General features: G+C 47.0%; 1 protein-coding gene across 1 annotated transcript in view; it reads left to right on the top strand.

Moving 5' to 3' along the window:
• Positions 1 to 821: 821 nt before the first annotated feature.
• Positions 822 to 26,399, top strand: part of TMEM243 (transmembrane protein 243) — a 32,619-nt gene continuing 7,041 nt past the window's right edge. Inside the window, exons 1-2 of the mRNA XM_073328684.1 lie at positions 822 to 897; positions 1,905 to 2,215. Of these exons, the coding sequence (XP_073184785.1) occupies positions 2,138 to 2,215 (78 nt within the window). The 5' untranslated portion in view covers positions 822 to 897; positions 1,905 to 2,137. The remainder of the gene's footprint in view (positions 898 to 1,904; positions 2,216 to 26,399) is intronic.

The following is a 26,399-nucleotide window of genomic DNA, read 5'->3' as shown; positions in this document are numbered from 1 at the left end:
TCTAAAGCCCAGATTATGAAAGGTATTTAGGCACGTAACTCCCATTGACTTCAACAGGAGACAGGCACCAAAATACCTTTGAGGATCCGGACCTAAGTGACTTCCTGAGTGCTCCAGAGGGACAGTCAGAATCAAAGCCAAGATTAGACCTTAAAATTATTTTATCATCTTTCTCTTTTGATTGCCAGGCACCACTGTATCAATGGTCAAAGTTCTTGGCTCCCAGATGTGTGCTCAGACTACTATCTCTCTCTCCAATAAATAATATAACAATCTACAGTGGAGATAGACCATGAACCAGGTTCTCTATTGGTTACACCAGTTTTAGTTGAGTATAACTCCACTGAGTTTAAAGGAGTGACAGCTGCATAAACTTTAGTAAAAATAAGGAGGAGTCCTTATGGCACCTTAGAGACTAACACATTTATTTGGGCATAAGCTTTCATGGGCTAGAACCCACTTCATCAGATGCATGGAGTGGCAGCCTTGGTCAAATTCACCCTGCTGCCAGAGGGGTCATCCCATTGTAACAGATGGGCTAAATACGGCCATCATCTCAGCATGTATTTTGAAAAGACCAATACTCAGAAAATCATTAAAATAATGTGACTCTCACGTTGCCCGGTTACTGATTAGCTACTCACGTACCAATGTCCCAAACAGTTATTTCCCTTTCAAAATAAACAAACCTGCAAGCTTGGGAAATAAAGAATTGCAGCAAGTGCAGGTCCTCTCCTGCCTGTGATTGGATCGAGCTGGCAGTGAGATCACGGGGGAGGCTGGATTGTAGGTAGGGGAGGGCTGGTTTGCGACAGCGCCTGGAAGGATATTAACCAGTGAAGGGCAGGGTTGGGGGTGCTTGTATCGGCTGTAGCTTCCCTGGGGTACACTACGGGGGTAAGTAGCACCAATGGAATCTTAGCAACGCCAACGTTCTGTTTCCGAACGTTAGCTATTGTGGCGTCTTGGACATATGTTCCCCAGAGGGGGGTCAGCCCTGTGTGTAGAAGGGGGTGGGCTCCACGCTTGGGATATGTACGAGGGTTCGCTGTCGGGGCAGGAGGAGGAGAGGAGGGTCTGGTATTTCAGTTCCTCTGATCGGGGTTGCTTTGTTTTTGGTCTTCAGCGTTTGTGTGTTTTCCCTTAAGAGGCGAATCAATCTTTCAAGGGATGGATGAATGGGGTGGGGAAAGGGGTTGGTGCCTGGCTCTTTTCCCTCCCCTTTTGCTCAGGCCGCTGCAGATCTCCGGGAAAAGAAGGGTTATTCTTGGGGGAGCTAGTGTCTGACTATAGACTAGAGGAAGCAAGTGGGACATGAATCAAAGTTTATTGCGTGCTGTGGCGGCCTGATTTAAAATGGAAGGGGAACAGAAATCGTGGATCAACCACTTATTTTCCTCTTATTATAAAATTCTGTTGGATTTTTTTTATATAATCACTCCCCCCTCTTCCCCCAGCAAACAAGTTCTAGCAGAGGGGAAGAAAAGCATTATTTTCTGTTGTAACCTTTGGCATATACTCGGCACCCCCTTCTCTGATAAATACCCTGCACCTAGTCTAATCTGATTGCTTGGTTGAGCACCAGAAGCGAATCCGGTGGGAGGGGAAAGAAGCTGGGGCAAGATTTCCTTTCCCACAAGACTCACCGCTCTGCCAACCCCCAGCTCGTGAGCCTTGAACTTGGAGCCATGATGGTGGGGTAGGGGCAGCAGTTGCAGAAAGGCAGTTTTGTTTAATTGATCTCCAAAAGAATGGAGCTTTTGTTGGGGGTGGGGGAGAAAAGGACTCCTGGCATGGTCTCCCTATTAACAGCCTTGATTAGTTCCATTAGGGGAACTACATGATAATAAATCAACCAGGCTGCCCTAGGTCCAATATTTCTCGTTTGTGTTTGTCTCTGGCAGGCAGCAGCTTCTGATCATGAAGAAGAAAGCGAAGGCTTGGAGGGGAGGCTTGGATCCTTGGCTCTGAGCCATGTGTTGTATGTAGCACCCAAAGCCAGGAGAGATGTATTTTCCATAAATAACTCTTGCTCACACATACTGTGCCATGGGCTTAAGGCCTCTTGAGACGGGGGTGGTTTTGTTTTGAGATAATCTCTCTCTCTGTGAGTGACACAACCAATTTTGGGGAGGAAATGGAAGACTATACAACTAGAACCTATGGCACGGGTGGACTGGACAACAGACCTCTCTTTGGAGAAACTTCAGCAAGGGTAAGACCTGATTCTGCTTTGGAGAGATCTCTCTGCTGCCCCCTTTCCCCTCCAAGAGCTGGCTAATGAAGGGCTCCTTTCTGAAGCAGAGGTAGAACTACTCAGAGTTTGTTGGAAAGCAGTATTTGGCATTTTCATGTACAATAAGTAGCTTACTCAATCTCTTGGTAGTCACTAATTGCACCCCCCCACCCCCTTTTTTTAAATAAAAGTTGAACTTGCTAGAGAAAGAAGTATTTCCACACCCATAGGGGCACTTCACAGATGTACTAGGGCCTCTGGAAAGCAGGCGGCTGAATAGAGATTTTGTTGTTTGATCTAAAGGCACAGAGCCACTGGGATTATTTGCAGAATTTGAAGGGTTCTTCAGAGCCTTTGTAGGGTCCCATGTCAGCAGTTGCGATAGGGTGCCTTGCAGAGGGTCATCTTGAAAATGAATGCTGTGATTGTGCAGTGGTGGTGTTGTGTAATGTGGCTGTGACTTGCCCAATTGCAAGGGTGACCAGATAGCAAGGGTGAAAAATCATGACCCTGGTTTTTTGTTTGTTTGTTTTGCGGGGGGAGGATATAGTTGGGTAAATAGGACAAAGCTCCTAATATCAGGACGTCTGGTAACCCTACCAACTGCATATGTCTAGCACATGGTGTTAGTTGCTCAGTGTTGTGGGATCTTCTAATAATGGGGTCTTTGTGCTATGGCAACTCGGCAAAATACTTTGCCATGGCAAATTTACTTTAGAATTCTCTGGTTTAGTGGGATTATTTCAAAGCGTTGGGGAATGGGGGGAAATTTGTCCCCTGACTCTTTTTCTCGTCCTGCCTTTTTCTTGAGATAACTATGAATTTGTGAATTGTGGTCTGAGCAGCTGACTGGAACAGGGCAGCATTAATTCTTGAGCAAATCACTCAACCTCCCTGCCTCAGTTTCATCACCTGTGAAATGGTGACGATACCTACTTGATAGAGCTTTGGTGAGGATTAATTGGAGAATGTCAAATGTTTTGAACGTGACCCCTGGGGGGTGCTAGGTGGCAGGAACAACTTCTTTTAACGCTATTTATATTGCTAGTAACTAAGCCCCAGATCAGCAAAGATACTTAGGAGCCTAAATCCCAGTTTTGGTTCCCCTGTAATCCATAAAACTCCCTGAACCCTGTAGGTGGCTAAATTTAGTGCCGAAGTTTTCAGGGTAAAAGTTTCCTCTGTGCCTAAGTTTTTGCTTCTGGGCTTACACGCTGCTGCCTCACTCTTGGTGTCCAGAGCTGCAGAGTGATTCATGCACTGGGGGAAGATAAGTGTTTAGACACCTAAATTGCTTGCCAGGTCCAATCTGGATGATGGCTGCCTAGAGGATTGGGTCCCCTTCAATAGGTGGGGTGCCCATTTCATAACTTCTAGCCCAGTGAGTAGAGCATTAACCTGGGTCTCCCACATCCCAGGTGTAATTTTCCCCCTCCACTGGAAGCGGGGAAACCACAGCTCAAATCCTCTGAGGACAGTTCTCTAACCTCTGGGCTATTCTGATATGGGGCTCCCTCAGTCCCTCCTGTTGAAGTTGTTCCACTCTGGATTAAAAAATGAAACTAAAGGGAGTAGGGGGACTGGATGCCAGGTCTCCCTCTGCCTGGTGGGTGTACTAACCACTGGACTACAGAGTCATTCTCTCTCTGGCCCAGTGACTGTTCCACTGGGGATAAATACTTACCCAGTCATAGGGCCACAGAGAGAGCATGAGAATGACTTTATTGTACAGTGACTTTGGCCGAATACCTAGTCTTTCATGGTTTATCCTCGTAGCTTAAGTGGTAGGGCCTGGCCTTCTGGAGCAGGAGGATCTGAGTTCGATCCCTGTTGCTGCCACAAAGTTCTGAGTGGGCATGGCATGCAGCTGAGAGACAGCTGAGAACTCCTAGATAGCTGTGAATTTATTCAAAATTATACACAGCTCCTGACTTTGTGAGAGCACTGGAAAAACAACCCTTTGGGCTCTTGAACTTAGCACCAGAAAGAGCGTTAGTTGTGTTCTGTCTTCTCCACTGCCTGGAGAAACCAAAAAGTGCCAGTCAAGCTAACTTCAGAGGTGCCCAAAATGTAAGGGGTAAATATGCAGTGAATATCTAAGAGGAGATATCTGTCCCTTTCAGCTCTGTTTTTCCTCATCTAGGAGGGTAATAGACAATGAAAGGGTTTTTATTACAATTTGCTGTTTAACAGCTCCCCGGCTTTGGCCGTGATCCTGCAGGCCACGGCAATGAACCCTGGTGCGGAGCCCTATTGAGAAGCTCAACATGGGCACAGGGCTCTGCTCATGTTTTGTTTTGGTTTTTTTTAAACTCTTCACACCACATTAACGTCCTATCCCGTGCTTTAAGTGTGTGTGAGAATATACCACCAAAACTCCTTTTTTTATTAGCACTGAAGTCCATCATTTACCCTTATGATGGATATAATATGGACAGCAAACAGGGTAAAATTCCACTATGACTCAAATCTGATCTGAGGGGACCACGTCTAGACTTGAATACCTCTGGGCACTGGCTCTGCCTTACGCTTTACATGACGCTAAGATTATAAGGAAACCACAGAGACACAGTTGTATTCCAAATAACTGTGTTTACTAACTGTACCCAAATTTACAAACCTAGCTACCTTTCGTACACTGCTGCTTTATGAAGTGTTCTGGTCGCTTCTGCAGGAGAAACCTGGGAGGCCCACTAGTGGGCTTCCAAACTACTGACCGGGATACTTCTCAATTCCTGTACAATTACTCCTCACTTCACATTGTAGTTATGTTCCTGAAAAATGCTACTTTAAGTGAAACGATGTTAAGCGAATCCAATTTCCCCATAAGAATTAATGTAAATTGTGTGTGGGGGGGGAAGGTTCCAGGGAAATTTTTTTCCCCAGACGAAAGACCTATATACACCCACATACACAGTAAAAGTTTTAAACAAACAATTTAATACTGTACACAGCAATGATGATGTGAAGCTGGGTTGAGGTGGTGAAGTCAGAGGGTGGGATATTTACCAGGGGATGCCTTACTGCTAAATGAACTAGCACTCGTCTGAGCCCTCAAGCGTTAACCCATTATTGTTAATGTAGCCTCACGCTCTGCAAGGCAGCACGAATGGAAGGAGGGGAGACAGCATGGCAGAGAGAGACAGAGACACACACTCTGTGCGTGCCTGCGAGTGAGAGAGAGAGATGCACATTGCCCCTTTAAGTACTCTGACCCCACTCTAAGTACATTGCCTTTTTAAGTAGATCAGCAAGTGGAGACAGCAGCTGCTATCGGGAAGCTCCCTCCGTCCAGAGCCCTGTGGTGTCACCCCACCCTGCTCTGTGGACATAAGGTACAGGAGCTGGGGGAGGGGGACATTCTGATATTAGGACCCCCCCCACCTCCACACAGCAAACAGGAGGCTCCCAGGAGTGGCTCCAAAGCAGAGGGCAGGAGCAGCACATGGCAATGGGGGGAGGGACAGCTGAACTGCTAGCAATGGATAGCTTGCTGGGTGGCTGTCACACAGGGAACTTAGGGGAGCTGTTGGGGGGGGCTGCTGGCCCACCCTGGTTTCAAGCCCCCCCCCAGCTAGCTGCAACGGGCTGCTGTTCCTGCAAGCAGTGGACAAAGCAGGCGGCTGCCAAACGTTATGAGGGAGCATGGCGCAACTTTAAACGAGCACGTTCCCTAATTGATCAGCAACGAAACGACGTTAACCCGGACGATTTTAAGTGAGGAGTTCCTGTACACTGCAGCCTCTCTCAAGTCTGACAGCGACATGGGTGATGTGCTGTGAAATTAATAAAATGGATACACTTTCACCAGGAGCTGCTGAGGGGCCACCAAGCAGACATCGGGTAGACCGGGCCTAGCTACCACTCTACTTGCCATATATCAATTAGGGTGCTGCTCTTCTTCCACTTCCCATTCCCTCGCTTTCCAGCCCCACCAGTTGTCTTGTGATGGGTTGTGTGATAACTGTGGGATCTGCCTACATGATCCCTGCACTGCTGGTACCAAAGTCCTTATTAAAATGCTGTGGGATCCCCAAGGCATGACAGGTGTCTCTTTAAAACCTTGACATTTGCTGGAACAGAGTTTGGTAGGACTTGGCCATTGTACAGGACAAAATGGCTAAACTTGAATTATGGCACCATAACTTCAGACTTCTTAATTGAAAGTACAGCATCTGGTACTCTCGGGTGAAAGCCTGTAGTTAGCAGCCTTTTCTTTAGTTGGCGGAGAATGCCAAAACCATGACCCTTTCCAATCCCGCCCCTTCTGGCATGGATTCATCCTGACCTGGATTTCTGGATCTCTCCTGCTCTGATTTATTTTGCTCCTCTGGTACAGAATCATCGGAAGATTGTGCAGAGCTGAAATGGGCCATATAAATAAAAAGAAAATAAAGAAAGAAGAAGTGGGACCACTAAGTATGGGGTAGAGATTAAAGATAATCTGGTATAGCCCAACACCTAAACAAATGCTCTGCCTCAATTTTTCATAAGGTTAATGAAGAATTTAGGGGTAGTGGCAGGATGACTAATGGGAATGAGGATATGGAAGTAGAAATTACCATATCTGAGATGGAAGTCAAACTCAAACAGCTTAATGGGACTAAATCGGAGGGCCCAGATAATCTTCATTCAAGAATATTGAAACTGGCACATGCTATTGGGCTTGCAATTACAAGGATTTTTAATGAATCTGTAAACTTGGGGGTTGTACCCTATGACTGGAGAATTGCTAATACAGTTCCTATTTTGAAGAAAGGAGGGGAAAGCGATTGGGGAAACTACAGGCCTGTAAATTTGGCCTCAAGTGTGTGCAAGGCCTTGGAACAAATTTTGAAAGAGAAAGTAGTTAAGGACATAGAGGTGAACAGTATTTGGAATAAAATGCAACATGGTTTTACAAAAGGTAGATTGTGCCAGACCAACCTGATCCCTTCCTTTGAGAAGGTAACTAATATTTTTAGACCAAGGAAATGCAGTAGATTTAATCTACCTGGAGTTCAGTAAGGCATTTGAGACAGTTCCACATGGGAAATTATTAGTTAAATTGGAGAAGATGGGGATTAATATGAGAATTGAAAGATGGATAAGGAACTGCTTGGAGGGGAGACTGCAACAGATCATACTGAAAAGTGAACTGTCAGGCCGGAGGGAGGTTACTAGTGGAATTCCTCAGGGATGATTTTGGGACCAATCTTATTTAACTTTTTTTTTTTTTTTTTTTTTTGACAGCACAAAATGTTGAAGTGTGTGAATAAAATTTATGGCTGACACAATGTTGGGAGGTATTGCCAATACCGTTCCTGAATTGGGGATTTAGACCTTGAAATGGAATTGGTTAATCAGCTAGATTTAGTTGTTAAACCGGCCACAAGCTAGAGAACTGTTCCCGGCAGACTGTTTGTTGCTTTGTTGCTGCTTTAACTTTCAGTCTGACTTCACGTTTACTGTAGTTACTGATGTGGGATTGGAGTCTTTGATCAGCTGTCTCATGGGTGCCTGCGCCTGATGGATTACACACGCACGAAAATGTCCTGCAATTTCATCATTTTAGGATTGAATAGAATGTGATACACAAACAGAAGGAAAAGCTTTGTCTAACTCCCTGGCTGTAGGCAGAATGGGCAAGTTTTTTTTTTATTATTATGTTTATTTTCAAAAGCAGCTGCTAATTTTGGGTGCCTAACCTGAGATCTTTTAAAGGGGCCTGACTTTAAGAAAATGGTGAGTACGATGAGGCCCTGTAAAGCCTCCAGTTAGGTACCCAAAATTACTAGCTGCTGTTGAAAAATCTTGGCCAATGACCATTCTTTCAGACCAGCCCATGTGAAAGGACCATGACGTGATTTTGCATTTTAATATTGTGGTGTATTTAAAATGGTGTTAAAATTGTCATTGTCACTTTAGATTTCAGGGTTTTTTTTTCCTGATCCTGCTTGCACTCTGCATGGAAGCATGGGATCTCTGGATCTAGTGGCAGTTAGTTGTGCAGACAGTCTAGAGCAGAGGGCGTCAACCTTCAGCATGGGGCCCATCAGGGTAATCCGCTGGCAGGCCGCGAGACATTTTGTTTACATTGACTGTCGGCAGGCATGGCCCCGCCCAGCAGCTCCCAGTGGCTGTGGTTCGCTGTTCCATACCAATGGGAGCTGCAGGAAGTCGCAGGTCGCTGTCGGATTACCCTGATGGACCGCGTGCCGAAGGTTGATGCCCCCGGCCTAGAGCAGTGGTTCTCAACCTATTTATCATTGTGGGCTGCAGGTTGAGAACCACAGCACGTCCGCCCCTCCCATAGTCCCCTATGCCCAGTGCCCCTCACCCAGAGACCCCTCCAGAGAGTGGGGCCATGAGTGGAGCCCTGGGTGCAGGGCTTGGCAGCCGGACATCGCCGCATGGGGCTGGCAGCTGGGACCCGGACCCCCAGCGGCGAACCAGGAACGGAGTGCTTGGCACAGGGCTAGGAGCGGAGCCCCACCTGAACCCTGGAGGTGCTTCAGCATCCCAGCAAACCCCTAGTTCCCAGAGCCTCCCCCCCACACCCGACAAACCTGGCCAGAGATCCACTTTCCCACATCCTGCCCCCCTGTGGCACTCACCCAGCCCCCTGCTAGCAGGAACGCTCCAGCAGGCGGACAGACCCTGTCTCTCCCTGAGCCACCCCCTCCCCCTTCCAGATCAGAGCAGCAAATTTTGTATTTTTTTTTTTTTAAGCACACAGCTGAGCTGCAGCTGTGTGCTAATTGGGCCGCGGGTTGAGAACTGCTGGCCTAGAGGCAGGTTGAGTTGTGCCTTTCTATTTTAGTGAGCAGCCTGCTTTCTCTCTGTTCTCTCATTCGAAATCCTAAGGAATACAGCAGGGTTGCATTGCAACTTTTCTGCAAGACTGTTAGAGAGAAACAAGCTTCTCGAGTGTATACCGTGAACATGACACATGGGTTCTGTTTTCTTTTTTTAAAGCTTCATAGCAGTTCCCACTGTGTGAATCTGAGATGCCTGACCTTGTTGTTTTACTGCTGTTGTGAGAGGCTTTCCCTCTTCATGCTTTAAAGAGTATCTTCAATGTGGCTCAAAAGCAGAGACATGAAATAGTTTCTGTTTTTGGCCCCCAGTGATCCCTTGGCATGCTTCTGCAAGAGTACGGTGAGCCAGGTTCAAATCTGGGGTACGCCTCTATTCTACCTATTGAAAATCTCCCTGTAGCGTCAATTGGCTAGGGTATCTTTCTACAGGTCTGTGCACTGTTGGAACAGAGCAGCTGTTTTACCTCGGAGGTGGCTGCACATTTAGCACTGAGCTCCATAGGTGTGCATAGCACTGTACATACTGAGTGAAAGACTCTCGCTGCCCTGCAGAGCTTACAGTGCGGGCAGATCTCTAAGTACTATAGGTGTGGACTATAGATGTGGACACTGTGGCACAGAGGTTAAGTGACCTGCCCAGGGTCACTCTGCATGTCTGTGCTAGAGGCAGGATTAGAACCTAGATCTTCATCACCCAGTTCTGTGCGTTAACCACTAGAATACCTCCCTTCCCATTTGCAATCACAGAACTTCCCTGTGTCAACTTCAGTAACTGCTTACGTGTGGAAAGTAAAGTGCAGTGTCTCTCAATAAAGCAGCTGGAGATAAGGAGACTTGTTGTCCTATCAGCCAGCAAGCTCTCTGCTGATCAGCAAGTGCCCCAAGGACCACTGCAGGCCATAGACCATGGTCTGACAACTGTTGCATTAGGCTGGGGAGTCGTAGCTAGGAGGTTGCATGCAAGCGCCAGTGTGTCACAGTCACTCTCACCTTGCTGAAGGGGAGGAATTGTTGTGTCTAGAGTGACCAGACAGCAAATGTGAAAAAATTGGGACGGAGGGGGGTAATAGGAGACTATATAAGAAAAAGACCCAAATATCGGGACTGCCTCTATAAAATCGGGACATCTGGTCATCCTAGTTGCGTCCCAATATGGGGAGGATAGAGGACTCCTGCACTAGACCAGTGGTTCTCAACCAGGGACGTTGGGGCCCCTGGGGGCCATGAGCAGCTTTGTGGGGGGTGGGATCAGCCAAAATATATCCGAGAACAGGGCCGGCATTAGACTCACTGGGGTCCAGGGCAGAAAGCTGAAGCCCGAGCCTCACCACGCGGGGCTGAAGCCAAAGCCCGAGCAGCTTAACTTTGCAGGGCCCCCTATGCAAGCGGATGTTCACCAGTCATGATCGGAGTAGGAAAGCTGACACTGAAGAGATGGCAGGCATGCACATAGTGGAGGGGAGGACTGATGGCATTTTATAATGACCCTTGCACATAAGCATGGAGGCGGGGAAATGTAAAATTTAAAAAAAAGGAAAAACCTACCAAAAAAACCCTGTCCATACTATTTAAAGAGGGCTGTATCAGAAACTTGAGTTTTAGATTAGCCAGTTTATTTAAAAAAAAAAAAATCTAAACTTGACAATGTCCCTATTAAAGCAGCAAAGAGTCCTGTGGCGCCTTATAGACTAACAGACGTATTGGAGCATGAGCTTTCGTGGGTGAATACCCACTTCGTCGGATGCATGCACCCGTGTATGTATTCACCCACGAAGGCTCATGCTCCAGTACGTCTGTTAGTCAATAAGGTGCCACAGGACTCTTTGCCGCTTTTACAGATCCAGACTGACACGGTTACCCCTCTGAAGCTTAATGTCCCTATTAAAGCATTTCTGAGTTCAGCTGGATGGAAGGGGCAAGATTTGAGTCCTTATTTCCAGGAAAAGACATTACTGACATGTATCCTAACATGTCCCCCCACCTCCACTTTGTGTCCTTTGATTTTTTGCCAAGTCATTCTGTCGGAACTTGCTTTTTAACGAATCTAGGTTTGAGAAAAGTTCAAACCTTGGTATGAAATGCTGCTGCTTTACTATAGAATAGCAACTGAATGCGTCTTACCTGGTTTAACATAAATTGGCACTGGTCTAATGGGCTTCAAAAGTCCACTTGCCAGGTCTAGAGGAGGTAGGGGTGAGTGTGTGTGTGGGTGTGTGTGTCCTCTAAACCATCAATTGCTGCAGGATTTGAGTCAATTTATAAACCAAAAACCCATCCCAATGTGACTGGAGTGTAAAGTAATGCAGGATTGCCTCGGTGGCTGCAGACTGCTCCATTCTCATTGCTTCTGTTCCTGGCTTTGCACAGCAGTAGCAGAATGAAACTAACAAGATTGGTCAGTTTCACCACTGCTGTTCCCTTGTCTGTGGGCAACAGTGATCCATGCTGGAGGAAGGGAGGGGAGATGACAGAAAGCTCCTTCTGCCTTTCCGCAGCTAGGAGGAGAGGGAGCTTGACACTTCAGACCTCTGCTTGCCAAAGGCCTACATGAAAGTTAGTTCCATCTAGTGCGAATCCCAGAACTCTGATCTTTGGGACAGCCAGGCTAATGTGCCTAGCTGTGGGTGACAGTGGAGCTAGCCTTCTCCCTGGGGCACTGCCTCTGGACCTCCCAAGTGAGTGATGCTTGACTTTCATATCAGTCTCTGGTGAGCAGGTAGATGCCTGCCAAATTTTTGAAGTCTTGATCTCTCTTGTGCACTATTCAACATGAAAGTTAAAGTTCTGCCTGCTATCATAAGAGGGAGGTTGCAGTGGTCTAGGGTTTCCATTTTCATCTAGGTTCAAATTCAGCTATGGTCCCTGAAAAAAAGATCTCACAAAACTCAGTGATTGGGCAACAAAATGGCAACTGAAATTTAATGTGGATAAATGTAAAGTAATGCACATTGGAAAAAATAACCCCAGCTATACATACAATATGATGGGGGCTAATTTAGCTACAATAATCAGGAGAAAGATGTTGGAGTCATCGTGGATAGTTCTCTGAAGACGTCCACTCAATGTGCAGCGGCAGTCAAAAAAGCAAACAGGATGTTAGGAATAAGACTGAGAATATCTTATTGCCCTTATATAAATTCATGGTACACCCACATCTTGAATACTGCATACAGATGTGGTCCCCTCATCTCAAAAAAGATCCACTGGCATTAGAAAAGGTTCAGAAAAGGGGCAACTAAAATGATTAGGGGTTTGGAACAGGTCCCATATGAGGAGAGATTAAAGAGGCTAGGACTTTTCAGCTTGGAAAAGAGGAGACTAAAGGGGGATATGATAGAGGTCTATAAAATCATGAGTGGTGTGGAAAAAGTGAATAAGGAAAAGTTATTTACTTGTTCCCAAGAACTAGAGGCCATCAAATGAAATTAATGGGCATCAGGTTTAAAACAAATAAAAGGAAGTTCTTCTTCACTCAGCGCACAGTCAACCTGTGGAATTCCTTGCCTGAGGAGGTTTGAAGGCTAGGACTATAACGGGGTTTAAAAGAGACCTGGATAAATTCATGGAGGTTAAGTCAATTAATGGCTATTAGCCAGGATGGGTAAGGAATGATGTCCCTAGCCTTTGTTTGTCAGAGGGTGAAGATGGATAGCAGGAGAGAGATCACTTGATCATTACCTGTTAGGTTCACTCCCTCTGGGGCACCTGGCATTAGCCACTGTTGGCAGACAGGATACTGGGCCGGATGGACCTTTGGTCTGACCCAGTATGGCCAGTCTTATGTAAATTAAACTGAATTCTGCCTTGGATCAGAAATGCTTGTTTGTGGGAAAACTGCCATTTTTCTTGTTCTTTTCTCTAGTCCCCAACTTTCCAAAGGGTTGTCATCACTGAAACTCGAGGTGCCCTTGGCTCAGTGAATGAAGGGCATTCCCCTGCTCCCTCTTGCTCTCCACGGTGTGTTCACACATCCTGGGTTAGCACCTAAAATGTAATTCCAGGAGGCAGTGTGGCCCCATGGTTGTGACACTGGACTGGGAGTAGAGCGACCTCGGTTCTATTCCTGACTCTGCTGCTGACCTGTTGTGGTGGTGTTGGGCGAGTTGCTCTCCACCCCCCCCTCCCCCGCCTTTGTCTTGTCTTGTTTGTTTAGATTGTCAACTCCTTGGTGCAGGAACGGTCTCTCAAAATGTTTTTGTATGGCCCCAGCACAATGGGGCCCCAATTTCTTACAGGATTTGTACGTGCTGTTTTGATACAAATGACTATCCTTTCTGGGCTTTTCCTTTAGTCATAAAGGGGCATCATGAATGTGAATCTTGGAATGGCTGAAAGTACCTTCAAGTAACACAAGTTGCAGCTGCAGTTGTACATCTCTGGGAGTAGAAATGTTAACTTTCTCTCCAACCCTTCTTCCCACAACCACCCTCCTGCAGAGTCTACCAGGAGCATCCTTTTCTATTTAGGCAAATGGGTCAGCTTATTTTGAAAGCTGGTTGAAATAGCTGCACCTATCCCCTTTTGTTGATGACGAGCTCAGAATACACCATACACTCCCCTCCTTAGTGCCTCCCTCCCCTTCCCCCTGCCCTCCCAATGACACGCTGGTAGAATTGAGAATAGTTTCTTGGCACAAAATTTTGTTTCTTGAAAGCCCCACAAAAATAGTGGCTTTGGCTTCTCACCTTTTACTTTTCTCTTTAAAAACCTATATTAAAAAAAATCATCACCAGGAGAAAGCAGTCATCAATTTAAAACACTGTCTTCAGTAGGCGATGAATGCTTTTTGCCTGTGCCCAGAGATGAAGAGCGTGAGTGAGATACGGGTGGGAAAGGGGGACAAAATAGCCCCATGTGCAAAGCAAGTGGCATGCTTCTGATTTAGGTCTACACAGATCCCCACTTAATACTGTGACAGGTGACAGCAGCTGTGTAGAGCTTACGCCTGCTCTGGGTCCTGACAACAGCCTGTGAAGTCAAGGTGGCCTTTTGCATCACTTTTTGTGTTCTATACTGTGCTTCCCTAGGAGCCGAGCGTTCCAGATACCTTCGGCTTCTGTATGGTCTGGTAGCTGTAATGGTGTAACCACAGGTCATTGCTCCGCTTTGATCTTGTATGGACATGGAATAGACATAGTTACAAAAGTGTCTGTGTGGGTGTTAATCTTTAGAATCCTGGTTCCGTTGTAAATGGTGGGGGATCTGAAAACCAGTCAGGGTGCTGGCAGAGAAGATCTGGTTGGGATGTAGTGGAAGAGCTTAGCAGCTCAGAGGGAGGTCTGGGCGCTTAATGGGAAAGTGGAGGGAGAGATGGTAAGCTTCCTCTAAAACAAGCACCCTTTTTTTAGACTGGGATTTTGTACGCAGGATCAGTGTCTGGATATATGTCATGTCAGGACAATGTAGGTACTGCTGCAAGTGGTGGTGATGAGTTTGTTAGTCTGCAGCCTGCAGCCACCAAGGCAATCCTGCATTACTTTACACTCCAGTCACATTGGAATGGGTTTTTGGTTTATAAATTGACTCAGCTTCCCCTCAGCTGGTACCAACCTAGTGCCACAAGCTGGTTCTATGCTGCTTCACACCCTGGCATTTGATATTCTGAACAGCTAGTGAGGCATGTAAACTTTTTTGGCTAAGACTTGCATGAGGTCCTGGTGACCAACTTCTACTGGATGCTTCATGGCAGTGCTGCTTTTAATTCAGAAGTGTTCATGTCAGTCTCACACACAGACTCAGCTAGACTCCCTGATACAGCGATATCAGGTCTAAGGCCGCAATACCCCCATGCCATTCTATTTTCTTTTAGTTATATTTAACTAGAGTAGGGGCTACTTTAACATCCCCTCATTCTACAGAAGAGGAGAGGGTAGAACACCACTCCATCTTTCTTTGTTTTTTGCCCAGACTGAAATGCCAAATGCACGTGGAAACAAACAATGGGCAAGGAATCAATTAGCCAAGACCTGAAGTCAGAGGGTACGTCTACACAACGAAATTAGGTCGAATTTATAGAAGTTGTTTTTTTAGAAATCGTTTTTATATAGTTGATTGTGTGTGTCCCCACACAAAATGCTCTAAGTGCATTAACTCAGCGGAGTGCTTCCACAGTACTGAAGCTAGCGTCAACTTCCAGAGTGTTGCACTGTGGGTAGCTATCCCAGTGTTCCCGCAGTCTCTGCTGCCCATTGGAATTCTGGGTTGAGATCCCAACACCTGATGGGGCAAAAACATTGTTGCAGGTGGTTCTGGGTAGGTGTCATCAGGCCCTCCCTCCCTCTGTGAAAGCAACAGCAGACAATTGTTTCGCGCCTTTTTTCCTGAGTTACCTGTGCAGACGCCATACCATGGCAAGCATGGAGCCCGCTCAGCTCACTGTCACCATATGTCTCCTGGGTGCTAGCAGATGTGGTACTGTATTGCTACACAGCAGCAGCAACCCGTTGCCTTGTGGCAGCAGATGGTGCAATAGGCCTGAAAACCATCCTCATAGTGTCTGAGGTGCTTCTGGCCACCTCGGTAAGGTCGGTCAGGAGCGCCTGGGCAGGTATGGGTGCAGGGACTAAATTAGGAGTGACTCGATCAGGTCATTCTCTTCAGTCCTGCAGGCAGTCCTATTGCACCATCTTCTGCTGGGCAGCCAGGAGATGTGGATGGCTTGCAGTCCTACTGCACCGTCTGCTGCCAGGCAAAGATATAAAAGATAGATGGAGTGGATCAAAACAAGAAATAGACCAGATTTGTTTTGTATTCATTTGCGTCCCTGTCCCTCCCTCCGTGAAATCAACAGCCGACAATCGTTTTGGTGAGGTCTGTCAGGGGCACCTTGAAAACTTTAATGGAGATTCAGTCTTGCCTAAAATACCAGAGGGAGCGATAGCTCAGTGGGTTGAGCATTGGCCTGCTAAACCCAGGGTTTTGAGTTCAATCCTTGAGGGGGCCATTCTGTGTGACAGTTGTTTTTGTTTCTCCTTGATGAGGAGAAACCACCCCCTTTGTTGATTTTAATTCCCTGTAAGCCAACCCTGTAAGCCATGTCGTCAGTCACCCCTCCCTCTGTCAGAGCAACGGCAGACAATCGTTCGATGACTTTTTTCTGTGCAGACGCCATACCACGGCAAGCATGGAGCTAGCTCAGATCACTTTGGCAATTAGGAGCACATTAAACACCACGCGCATTATCCAGCAGTATATGCAGAACCAGAACCTGGCAAAGTGAATCCGGGCGAGTAGGCAACGTCAGCGCGGTGACGAGAGTGATGAGGACATGGACACAGACTTCTCTCAAAGCACGGGCCCTGGCAATGTGGGCATCATGGTGCTAATGGGGCAGGTTCATGTGGTGGAAGGCCGATCCTGGGCCTGGGAAACAAGTACAAACTGGTGGGACCGCATAGTGTTGCAGGTCTGGGACGATTCCCAGTGGCTGCAAAACTTTCACATGCGTAATGGCACTTTCACGGAACTTTGACTTGCTTTCCCCTGCTCTGAAGCGCATGAATACCAAGATGAGAGCAGCTCTCACAGTTGAGAAGCGAGTGGTAATAGCCCTGTGGAAGCGTGCAACGCCAGACAGCTACCGGTCAGTCGGGAATCAATTTGGAGTGGGCAAATCTACTGTGGGGGCTGCTGTGATGCAAGTAGCCAACGCAATCAAAGATCTGCTGATATCTAGGGTAGTGACCCTGGGAAATGTGCAGGTCATAGTGGATGGCTTTGCTGCAATGGGATTCCCTAACTGTGGTGGGGCCATAGACGGAACCCATATCCCTATCTTGGCACCGGAGCACCAAGCCGGCAAGTACATAAACCGCAAGGGGTACTTCTCAATAGTGCTGCAAGCTCTGGTGGATCACAAGGGACGTTTCACCAACATCAACGTGGGATGGCCGGGAAAGGTACATGACGCTCGCATCTTCAGGAACTCTGGTCTGTTTCAAAAGCTGCAGGAAGGGACTTTATTCCCAGACCAGAAAATAACTGTTGGGGATGTTGAAATGCCTATAGTTATCCTTGGGGACCCAGCCTACCCCTTAATGCCATGGCTCATGAAGCTGTACACAGGCAGCCTGGACAGTAGTCAGGAGCTGTTCAACTACAGGCTGAGCAAGTGCAGAATGGTGGTAGAATGTGCATTTGGACGTTTAAAAGCGCGCTGGCGCAGTTTACTGACTCGGTTAGACCTCAGCAAAACCAATATTCCCATTAAGAAAAGGAGTACTTGTGGCACCTTAGAGACTAACCAATTTATTTGAGTATAAGCTTTCATGAGCTACAGCTCACTTCTTCGGATGCATACTGTGGAAAGTGTAGAAGATCATTTTATATACACACAAAGCATGAAAAAATACCTCCTCCCACCCCACTCTCCTGCTGGTAATAGCTTATCTAAAGTGACCACTCTTCTTACAATGTGTATGATAATCAAGGTGGGCCATTTCCAGCACAAATCCAGGGTTTAACAAGAACATCTGGGGGGGGTAGGAAAAAACAAGGGGAAATAGGTTACCTTGCATAATGACTTAGCCACTCCCAGTCTCTATTCAAGCCTAAGTTAATTGTATCCAATTTGCAAATGAATTCCAATTCAACAGTTTCTCGCTGGAGTCTGGATTTGAAGATTTTTTGTTGTAATATAGCAGCTTTCATGTCTGTAATCGCATGACCAGAGAGATTGAAGTGTTCTCCGACTGGTTTATGAATGTTATAATTCTTGACATCTGATTTGCGTCCATTTATTCTTTTACGTAGAGACTGTCCAGTTTGACCAATGTACATGGCAGAGGGGCATTGCTGGCACATGATGGCATATATCACATTGGTGGATGTGCAGGTGAACGAGCCTCTGAGAGTGTGGCTGATGTTATTAGGCCCTGTGATGGTGTCCCCTGAATAGATATGTGGGCACAGTTGGCAATGGGCTTTGTTGCAAGGATAGGTTCCTGGGTTAGTGGTTCTGTTGTGTGGTATGTGGTTGCTGGTGAGTATTTGCTTCACGTTGGGGGACTGTCTGTAGGCAAGGACTGGCCTGTCTCCCAAGATTTGTGAGAGTGTTGGGTCATCCTTCAGGATAGGTTGTAGATCCTTAATAATGCATTGGAGGGGTTTTAGTTGGGGGCTGAAGGTGATGGCTAGTGGCGTTCTGTTATTTTCTTTGTTAGGCCTGTCCTGTAGTAGGTGACTTCTGGGAACTCTTCTGGCTCTATCAATCTGTTTCTTCACTTCCACAGGTGGGTATTGTAGTTGTAAGAATGCTTGATAGAGATCTTGTAGGTGTTTGTCTCTGTCTGAGGGGTTGGAGCAAAAGCGATTGTATCGCAGAGCTTGGCTGTAGACGATGGATCGTGTGGTGTGGTCAGGGTGAAAGCTGGAGGCATGTAGGTAGGAATAGCGGCCAGTAGGTTTCCGGTATAGGGTGGTGTTTATGTGACCATTGTTTATTAGCACTGTAGTGTCCAGGAAGTGGATCTCTTGTGTGGACTGGACCAGGCTGAGGTTGATGGTGGGATGGAAATTGTTGAAATCATGGTGGAATTCCTCAAGGGCTTCTTTTCCATGGGTCCAGATGATGAAGATGTCATCAATATAGCGCAAGTAGAGTAGGGACGTTAGGGGATGAGAGCTGAGGAAGCGTTGTTCTAAGTCAGCCATAAAAATGTTGGCATACTGTGGGGCCATGCAGGTACCATAGCAGTGCCGCTGATCTGAAGGTATACATTGTCCCCAAATGTGAAATAGTTATGGGTAAGGACAAAGTCACAAAGTTCAGCCACCAGGTTAGCCGTGACATTATCGGGGATAGTGTTCTTGACGGCTTGTAGTCCATCTTTGTGTGGAATGTTGGTGTAGAGGGCTTCTACATCCATAGTGGCCAGGATGATGTTATCAGGAAGATCACCAATGGATTGTAGTTTCCTCAGGAAGTCAGTGGTGTCTCGAAGGTAGCTGGGAGTGCTGGTAGCGTAGGGCCTGAGGAGGGAGTCTACATAGCCAGACAATCCTGCTGTCAGCGTGCCAATGCCTGAGATGATGGGGCGCCCAGGATTTCCAGGTTTATGAATCTTGGGTAGTAGATAGAATATCCCAGGTCGGGGTTCCAGGGGTGTGTCTGTGCGGATTTGATCTTGTGCTTTCTCAGGGAGTTTCTTGAGCAAATGCTGTAGTTTCTTTTGGTAACTCTCAGTGGGATCAGAGGGTAATGGCTTGTAGAAAGTGGTGTTGGAGAGCTGCCGAGCAGCCTCTTGTTCATATTCCGACCTATTCTTGATGACAACAGCACCTCCTTTGTCAGCCTTTTTGATTATGATGTCAGAGTTGTTTCTGAGGCTGTGGATGGCATTGTGTTCTGCACGGCTGAGGTTATGGGGCAAGTGATGCTGCTTTTCCACAATTTCAGCCCGTGCACGTCAGCAGAAGCACTCTATGTAGAAGTCCAGTCTGCTGTTTCGACCTTCAGGAGGAGTCCACCTAGAATCCTTCTTTTTGTAGTGTTGGTAGGGAGGTCTCTGTGGATTAGTATGTTGTTCAGAGGTATGTTGGTACTGCTTGCTGTACGCTCCACAATATCTGTGAGAGTAAGGGGGAAAGACATTTATGGCAGGGTGGGAGGTTGAGGCAAATTGCCTGGCTGCTGGTTACGTGCAGCCAGACACCAGGGCGGTTAGAGTACAGGAGGGCGCGGTGTGCATCAGAGAAGCTTTGAAAACCAGTTTCATGACTGGCTAGGCTACGGTGTGAAAGTTCTGTTTTTGTTTCTCCTTGATGAAACCCCCCACCCCTTGGTTCACTCTATTTCCCTGTAAGCTAACCACCCTCCCCTCCTCCCTTCGATCACCGCTTGCAGAGGCAATAAAGTCTTTGTTGCTTCACATTCATGCATTCTTTATTAATTCGTCACACAAACAGGGGGATAACTGCCAAGGTAGTCTGGGAAGGGTGGTGGAGGAGAGAAGCACCGGGAGGGGTGGTGGTGGAGGAGGGAAGGACAAGGCCACACAGCACTTTAAAACTTATTGAATGCCAGCATTCTGTTGCTTGGGCAATCCTCTGGGGTGGAGTGGCTGGGTGGCTGGAGGCCCCCCCACCGCATTCTTGGGCGTCTGGGTGAGGAGGCTATGGAACTTGGGGAGGAGGGCAGTTGGTTACACAGGGGCTGTAGCGGCGGTCTGTGTTCCAGCTGCCTTTCCTGCAGCTCAACCATACGCTGGAGCATATTAGTTTGATCCTCTAGCAGCCTCAGAATTGAATCCTGCCTCCTCTCATCACGCTGCTGCCACCTTTCAGCTTCAGGCCTCTCCTCAGCCCACCACCTCCCCTCCTGATCATTTTGTGCTTTCCTGCACTCTGACATTGTCTGCCTCCCCGCATTCGTCTGTGCTCTGTCAGTGTGGGAGGACAGCATGAGCTCAGAGAACATTTAATCGTGAGTGCATTTTTTTCGCCTTCTAATCTTCACTAGCCTCTGGGAAGGAGAAGATCCTGTGATCCTTGAAACACATGCAGCTGGTGGAGGAAAAAAAAAGGGACAGTGGTATTTAAAAAGGCACATTTTATAGAACGATGTGTACACTCTTTCATGGTAAACCTTGCTGTTAACATTACATACATAGCACATGTGCTTTCGTTCCAAGGTCGCATTTTACCTCCCCCCACACCACGTGGCTAACCCCTCCCCGTGGCTAACAGCAGGGAACATTTCTGTTCAGCCACAGGCAAACAGCCCAGCAGGAACGGGCACCTCTGAATGTCCCTTAAGAAAAGCACCCTATTTCAACCAGGTGACCATGAATATCACTTTTCTGAAGAAAACACCGAGAGATAAAGAATGGATGTTCTAGCAAACATACACTGCAAAGCTTTGTTCTACAATGATTCCCGAGTATGTACTACTGGCCTGGAGTGGTAAAGTGTCCTACCATGGTGGACGGAATAAGGCTGCCCTCCCCAGAAACCTTTTGCAAAGGCTTTGGGAGTACATCCAGGAGAGCAGCAAATGCCAGGGCAAATTAATGATTAAACATGCTTGCTTTTAAACCATGTATATTATCTTAAAAGGTACACTCACCAGAGGTCCCTTCTCCACCTGGCGGGTCCAGGAGGCAGCCTTGGGTGGGTTCGGAGGGTACTGCCTCCAGGTCCAGGGTGAGAAACAGTTCCTGGCTGTCGGGAAAACTGGTTTCTCTGCTTGCTTGCTGTGAGCTATCTACAACCTCATCATCATCATCATCTTCCTCGTCCCCAAAACCTGCTTCCGTATTGCCTCCATCTCCATTGAAGGAGTCAAACAACACGGCTGGGGTAGTGGTGGCTGAACCCCCTAAAATGGCATGCAGCTCATCATAGAAGCGGCATGTTTGGCGCTCTGACTCGGAGCGGCCGTTCGCCTCTCTGGTTTTCTGGTAGACTTGCCTCAGCTCCTTAAGTTTCACGTGGCACTGCTTCGGGTCGCTGTTATGGCCTCTGTCCTTCATGCCCTGGGAGATTTTGACAAATGTTTTGGCATTTCGAGAACTGGAACGGAGTTCTGATAGCACGGATTCCTCTCCCCATACAGCGATCAGATCCTGTACCTCCCGTTCAGCCCATGCTGGAGCTCTTTTGCGATTCTGGGACTCCATCATGGTCACCTCTGCTGATGAGCTCTGCACTCACCTGCAGCTTGCCATGCTGGCCAAAGAGGAAATTGAAATTCAAAAGTTCACAGGCCTTTTCCTGTCTACCTGGCCAGTGCATCTGAGTTGAGAGCGCTGTCCAGAGTGGTCACAGTGGAGCACTCTGGGATAGCTCCCAGAGGCCTTTACCGTCTAATTGCGTCCACAGTACCCCAAATTTGACCTGGCAAGGCCGATTTCAGCTCTAATCCCCTTGTCGGGAGTGGAGTAAGGAAATCGATTTTAAGAGCTCTTTAAGTCGAAAAAAAGGGCTTCGTTGTGTGGACGGGTGCAGGGTTAAATCGATTTATTGCTGGTAAATTCTACCTCAACTCCTAGTGTTGACCAGGGCAGAGTTTCAATGACCTTTCAAATGTTGCTGACAGCAGAGAAGGGAGCTGTAACCTCTTAAACTACAGGGAGCTGTCCTCCTGTGCTGCTTTGAGTTCTAGAATCAGCTGATGCAGGTCCTGGCAGATTTAAAAACAAACAAACCTCCTGTTCCTCTATGGAACTCTTTAGATTAAACATTTATCCTGTTAATGATTTGCATAGTGCAGTTCTGTATGTTGTCTCCCCCCCTCCCCCCATTTTGAAGTGTTAATCTAATCTGATGTGTCTCTCATAGAATCATAGGACTGGAAGGGACCTCAACAGGACATCAAAAGTCCCCTGCACTCATGGCAGGACTAAGTATTATGTAGTCCATTCCTGACAGGTGTTTTTCCAACCTGCTCTTAAAAATCTCCAATGATGGAGATTCTACAACCTCCCTAGGCAATTTATTCCAGTGCTTAGCCACCCTGACAGTTAGGACATTTTTTCCTAATGTCCATCCTATACCTCCCTTGCTGCAATTTAAGCCCATTGCTTCTTGTCCTGTCCTCAGAGTTAAGAAGAACAATTCTTCTGCCTCCTCCTTGTAACAACCTTTTATGTACTTGAAAATTGTTGTCATGTCCCCTCTGTCATCTCTTTTCCAGACTAAACAAACCCAATTTTTTCAGTCTTCCCTCATAGGTCATGTTTTCTAGACCTTTAATAATTTTTGTTGCTCTTCTCTGGACTTTCTCCAATTTATCCACATCTTTCCTGAAATGTGGCTTGCAGAACTGGACACAATACTCCAGCTGAGGCCTAATCAGAGTGGAATAGAGTGGAAGAATTACTTCTCATTGTCTTGCTTACAACACTCCTGCTAATACATCCCAGAATGATGTTCACTTTTTTTTTTTTTGCAAATGTTACACTGTTGACTCATATTTAGCTTGTGGTCCACTATGACCCCCAGATCCCTTTCCGCAGCACTTCCTAGATAGTAATTTCCAATTTTGTATGTGTGCAACTGATCATTCCTTCCTAAATGGAGTACTTTTCATTTGTTCTTATTGAATTTCATCCTATTTACTTCGGACCATTTCTCCAATTTGTCCAGATCATTTTAATCCTATTCTCCAAAGCACTTGCAACCCTTCCCAGCTAGCTATCGTCCACAAACTTTATAAGTGTACTATGTATGCTATTATTTGAATCATTTATGAAGATATTGAACAGAACCGGACCCTGAATTGATCCCTGCGGAAACCCACTCATTATGCCCTTCCAGCATGACTCATAACTACTCACTGGGAGCGGTTTTCCAACCAGTTTTGCAGCCACCTTATAGTAGCTCTATCTAGGTTGCATTTCCTTAGTTTGAGACAGTCATGGGAGACAGTATCAAAAGCTTTACTAAAGTCACGATATACCATGTCTACCGCTTCCCCCCCATTCACAAGGCTTGTTACCCTGTCAGAGAAAGCTCTCAGGTTGGTTTGACATGATTTGTTCTTTACAAATCCATGCTGACTGTTACTTATCACCTTATTATCTTCTAGATGTTTGCAAATTGATTGCCTAATTATTTGCTCCATTATCTTTCCGGGTAGAGACGTTAAGATGACTGGTCTGTAATTCCCTGGGTTGTTCTTATTTCCCTTTCTATAGATTGGCACTATATTTGCCCTTTTCCAGTCTTCTGAAATCTCTCCTGTTTTCCATGACTTTTCAAAGATAATCCCTAATGGCTCAGATATTTCCTCAGTCAGCTCCTTGAATATTCTAGGATGCATTTCACCAGGCCCTGGTGACTTAAAGACATCTAACTTGTCTAAGTAATTTTTAACTTGTTCTTTCCCTATTTTAGCCTCTGATCCTACTTCATTTTCACTGGCATTCACTATGTTTCCCTGACCGGGAAAACCGAGAAGTCTGCTGCTTGCCAGGGGCTAAGATTCGTGATGTGACGGAGAGACTGCCGAGACTCATCAAGCCCTCGGATCGCTACCCCTTCCTGCTTCTCCACGTGGGCACCAATGATACTGCCAAGAATGACCTTGAGCGGATCACTGCGGACTATGTGGCTCTAGGAAGAAGAATAAAGGAGTTGGAGGCGCAAGTGGTGTTCTCGTCCATCCTCCCCGTGGAAGGAAAAGGCCTAGGTAGGGAGCGTCGAATCGTGGAAGTCAACGAATGGCTACGCAGATGGTGTCGGAGAGAAGGCTTTGGTTTCTTTGACCATGGGATGGTGTTCCATGAAGGAGGAGTGCTGGGTAGAGACGGGCTCCATCTTACGAAGAGAGGGAAGAGCATCTTTGCCAGCAGGCTGGCTAACCTAGTGAGGAGGGCTTTAAACTAGGTTCACCGGGGGAAGGAGACCAAAGCCCTGAGGTAAGTGGGAAAGCGGGATACCGGGAGGAAGCACAGGCAGGAATGTCTGTGAGGGGAGGGCTCCTGCCTCATACTGGCAATGAGGGGCGATCAACAGGTTATCTCAAGTGCTTATATACAAATGCACAAAGCCTTGGAAACAAGCAGGGAGAACTGGAGGTCCTGGTGATGTCAAGGAACTATGACGTGATCGGAATAACAGAGACTTGGTGGGATAACTCATATGACTGGAGTACTGTCATGGATGGTTATAAACTGTTCAGGAAGGACAGGCAGGGCAGAAAAGGTGGGGGAGTAGCACTGTATGTAAGGGAGCAGTATGACTGCTCAGAGCTCCGGTACGAAACTGCAGAAAAACCTGAGTGTCTCTGGATTAAGTTTAGAAGTGTGTGCAACAAGAGTGATGTAGTGGTGGGAGTCTGCTATAGACCACTGGACCAGGGGGATGAGGTGGATGAGGCTTTCTTCCGGCAGCTCACGGAAGCTACTAGATCGCATGCCCTGATTCTCATGGGTGACTTTAATTTTCCTGATATCTGCTGGGAGAGCAATACAGCGGTGCATAGACAATCCAGGAAGTTTTTGGAAAGCGTAGGGGACAATTTCCTGGCGCAAGTGCTAGAGGAGCCAACTAGGGGGGGTGCTTTTCTTGACCTGCTGCTCACAAACCGGGTAGAATTAGTGGGGGAAGCAAAAGTGGATGGGAATCTGGGAGGCAGTGACCATGAGTTGGTTGAGTTCAGGATCCTGACGCAGGGAACAAAGGTAAGCAGCAGGATACGGACCCTGGACTTCAGGAAAGCAGACTTCGACTCCCTCAGGGAACGGATGGCCAGGATCCCCTGGGGGACTAACTTGAAGGGGAAAGGAGTCCAGGAGAGCTGGCTGTATTTCAAGGAATCCCTGTTGAGGTTACAGGGACAAACCATCCCGATGAGTCGAAAGAATAGTAAATATGGCAGGCGACCAACTTGGCTTAATGGTGAAATCCTAGCGGATCTTAAACATAAAAAAGAAGCTTACAAGAAGTGGAAGGTTGGACATATGACCAGGGAAGAGTATAAAAATATTGCTCGGGCATGTAGGAATGTTATCAGGAGGGCCAAATCGCACCTGGAGCTGCAGCTAGCCAGAGATGTCAAGAGTAACAAGAAGGGTTTCTTCAGGTATGTTGGCAACAAGAAGAAAGCCAAGGAATGTGTGGGCCCCTTACTGAATGAGGGAGGCAACCTAGTGACAGAGGATGTGGAAAAAGCTAATGTACTCAATGCTTTTTTTGCCTCTGTTTTCACTAACAAGGTCAGCTCCCAGACTGCTGCGCTGGGCATCACAAAATGCGGAAGAGATGGCCAGCCCTCTGTGGAGATAGAGGCGGTTAGGGACTATTTAGAAAAGCTGGACGTGCACAAGTCCATGGGGCCGGACGAGTTGCATCCGAGAGTGCTGAAGGAATTGGTGGCTGTGATTGCAGAGCCACTGGCCATTATCTTTGAAAACTCGTGGCGAACCGGGGAAGTCCCGGATGACTGGAAAAAGGCTAATGTAGTGCCAATCTTTAAAAAAGGGAAGAAGGAAGATCCTGGGAACTACAGGCCAGTCAGCCTCACCTCAGTCCCTGGAAAAATCATGGAGCAGGTCCTCAAAGAATCAATCCTGAAGCACTTGCATGAGAGGAAAGTGATCAGGAACAGCCAGCATGGATTCACCAAGGGAAGGTCATGCCTGACTAATCTAATCGCCTTTTATGATGAGATTACTGGTTCTGTGGATGAAGGGAAAGCAGTGGATGTATTGTTTCTTGACTTTAGCAAAGCTTTTGACACGGTCTCCCATAGTATTCTTGTCAGCAAGTTAAGGAAGTATGGGCTGGATGAATGCACTATAAGGTGGGTAGAAAGCTGGCTAAATTGTCGGGCTCAACGGGTAGTGATCAATGGCTCCATGTCTAGTTGGCAGCCGGTATCAAGTGGAGTGCCCCAAGGGTCGGTCCTGGGGCCGGTTTTA

This window comes from Lepidochelys kempii, chromosome 1, assembly GCF_965140265.1.
Source record: "Lepidochelys kempii isolate rLepKem1 chromosome 1, rLepKem1.hap2, whole genome shotgun sequence".
NCBI lineage: Eukaryota > Metazoa > Chordata > Testudines > Cheloniidae > Lepidochelys > Lepidochelys kempii.
This window is presented reverse-complemented; position numbering and strand designations above follow the sequence as displayed.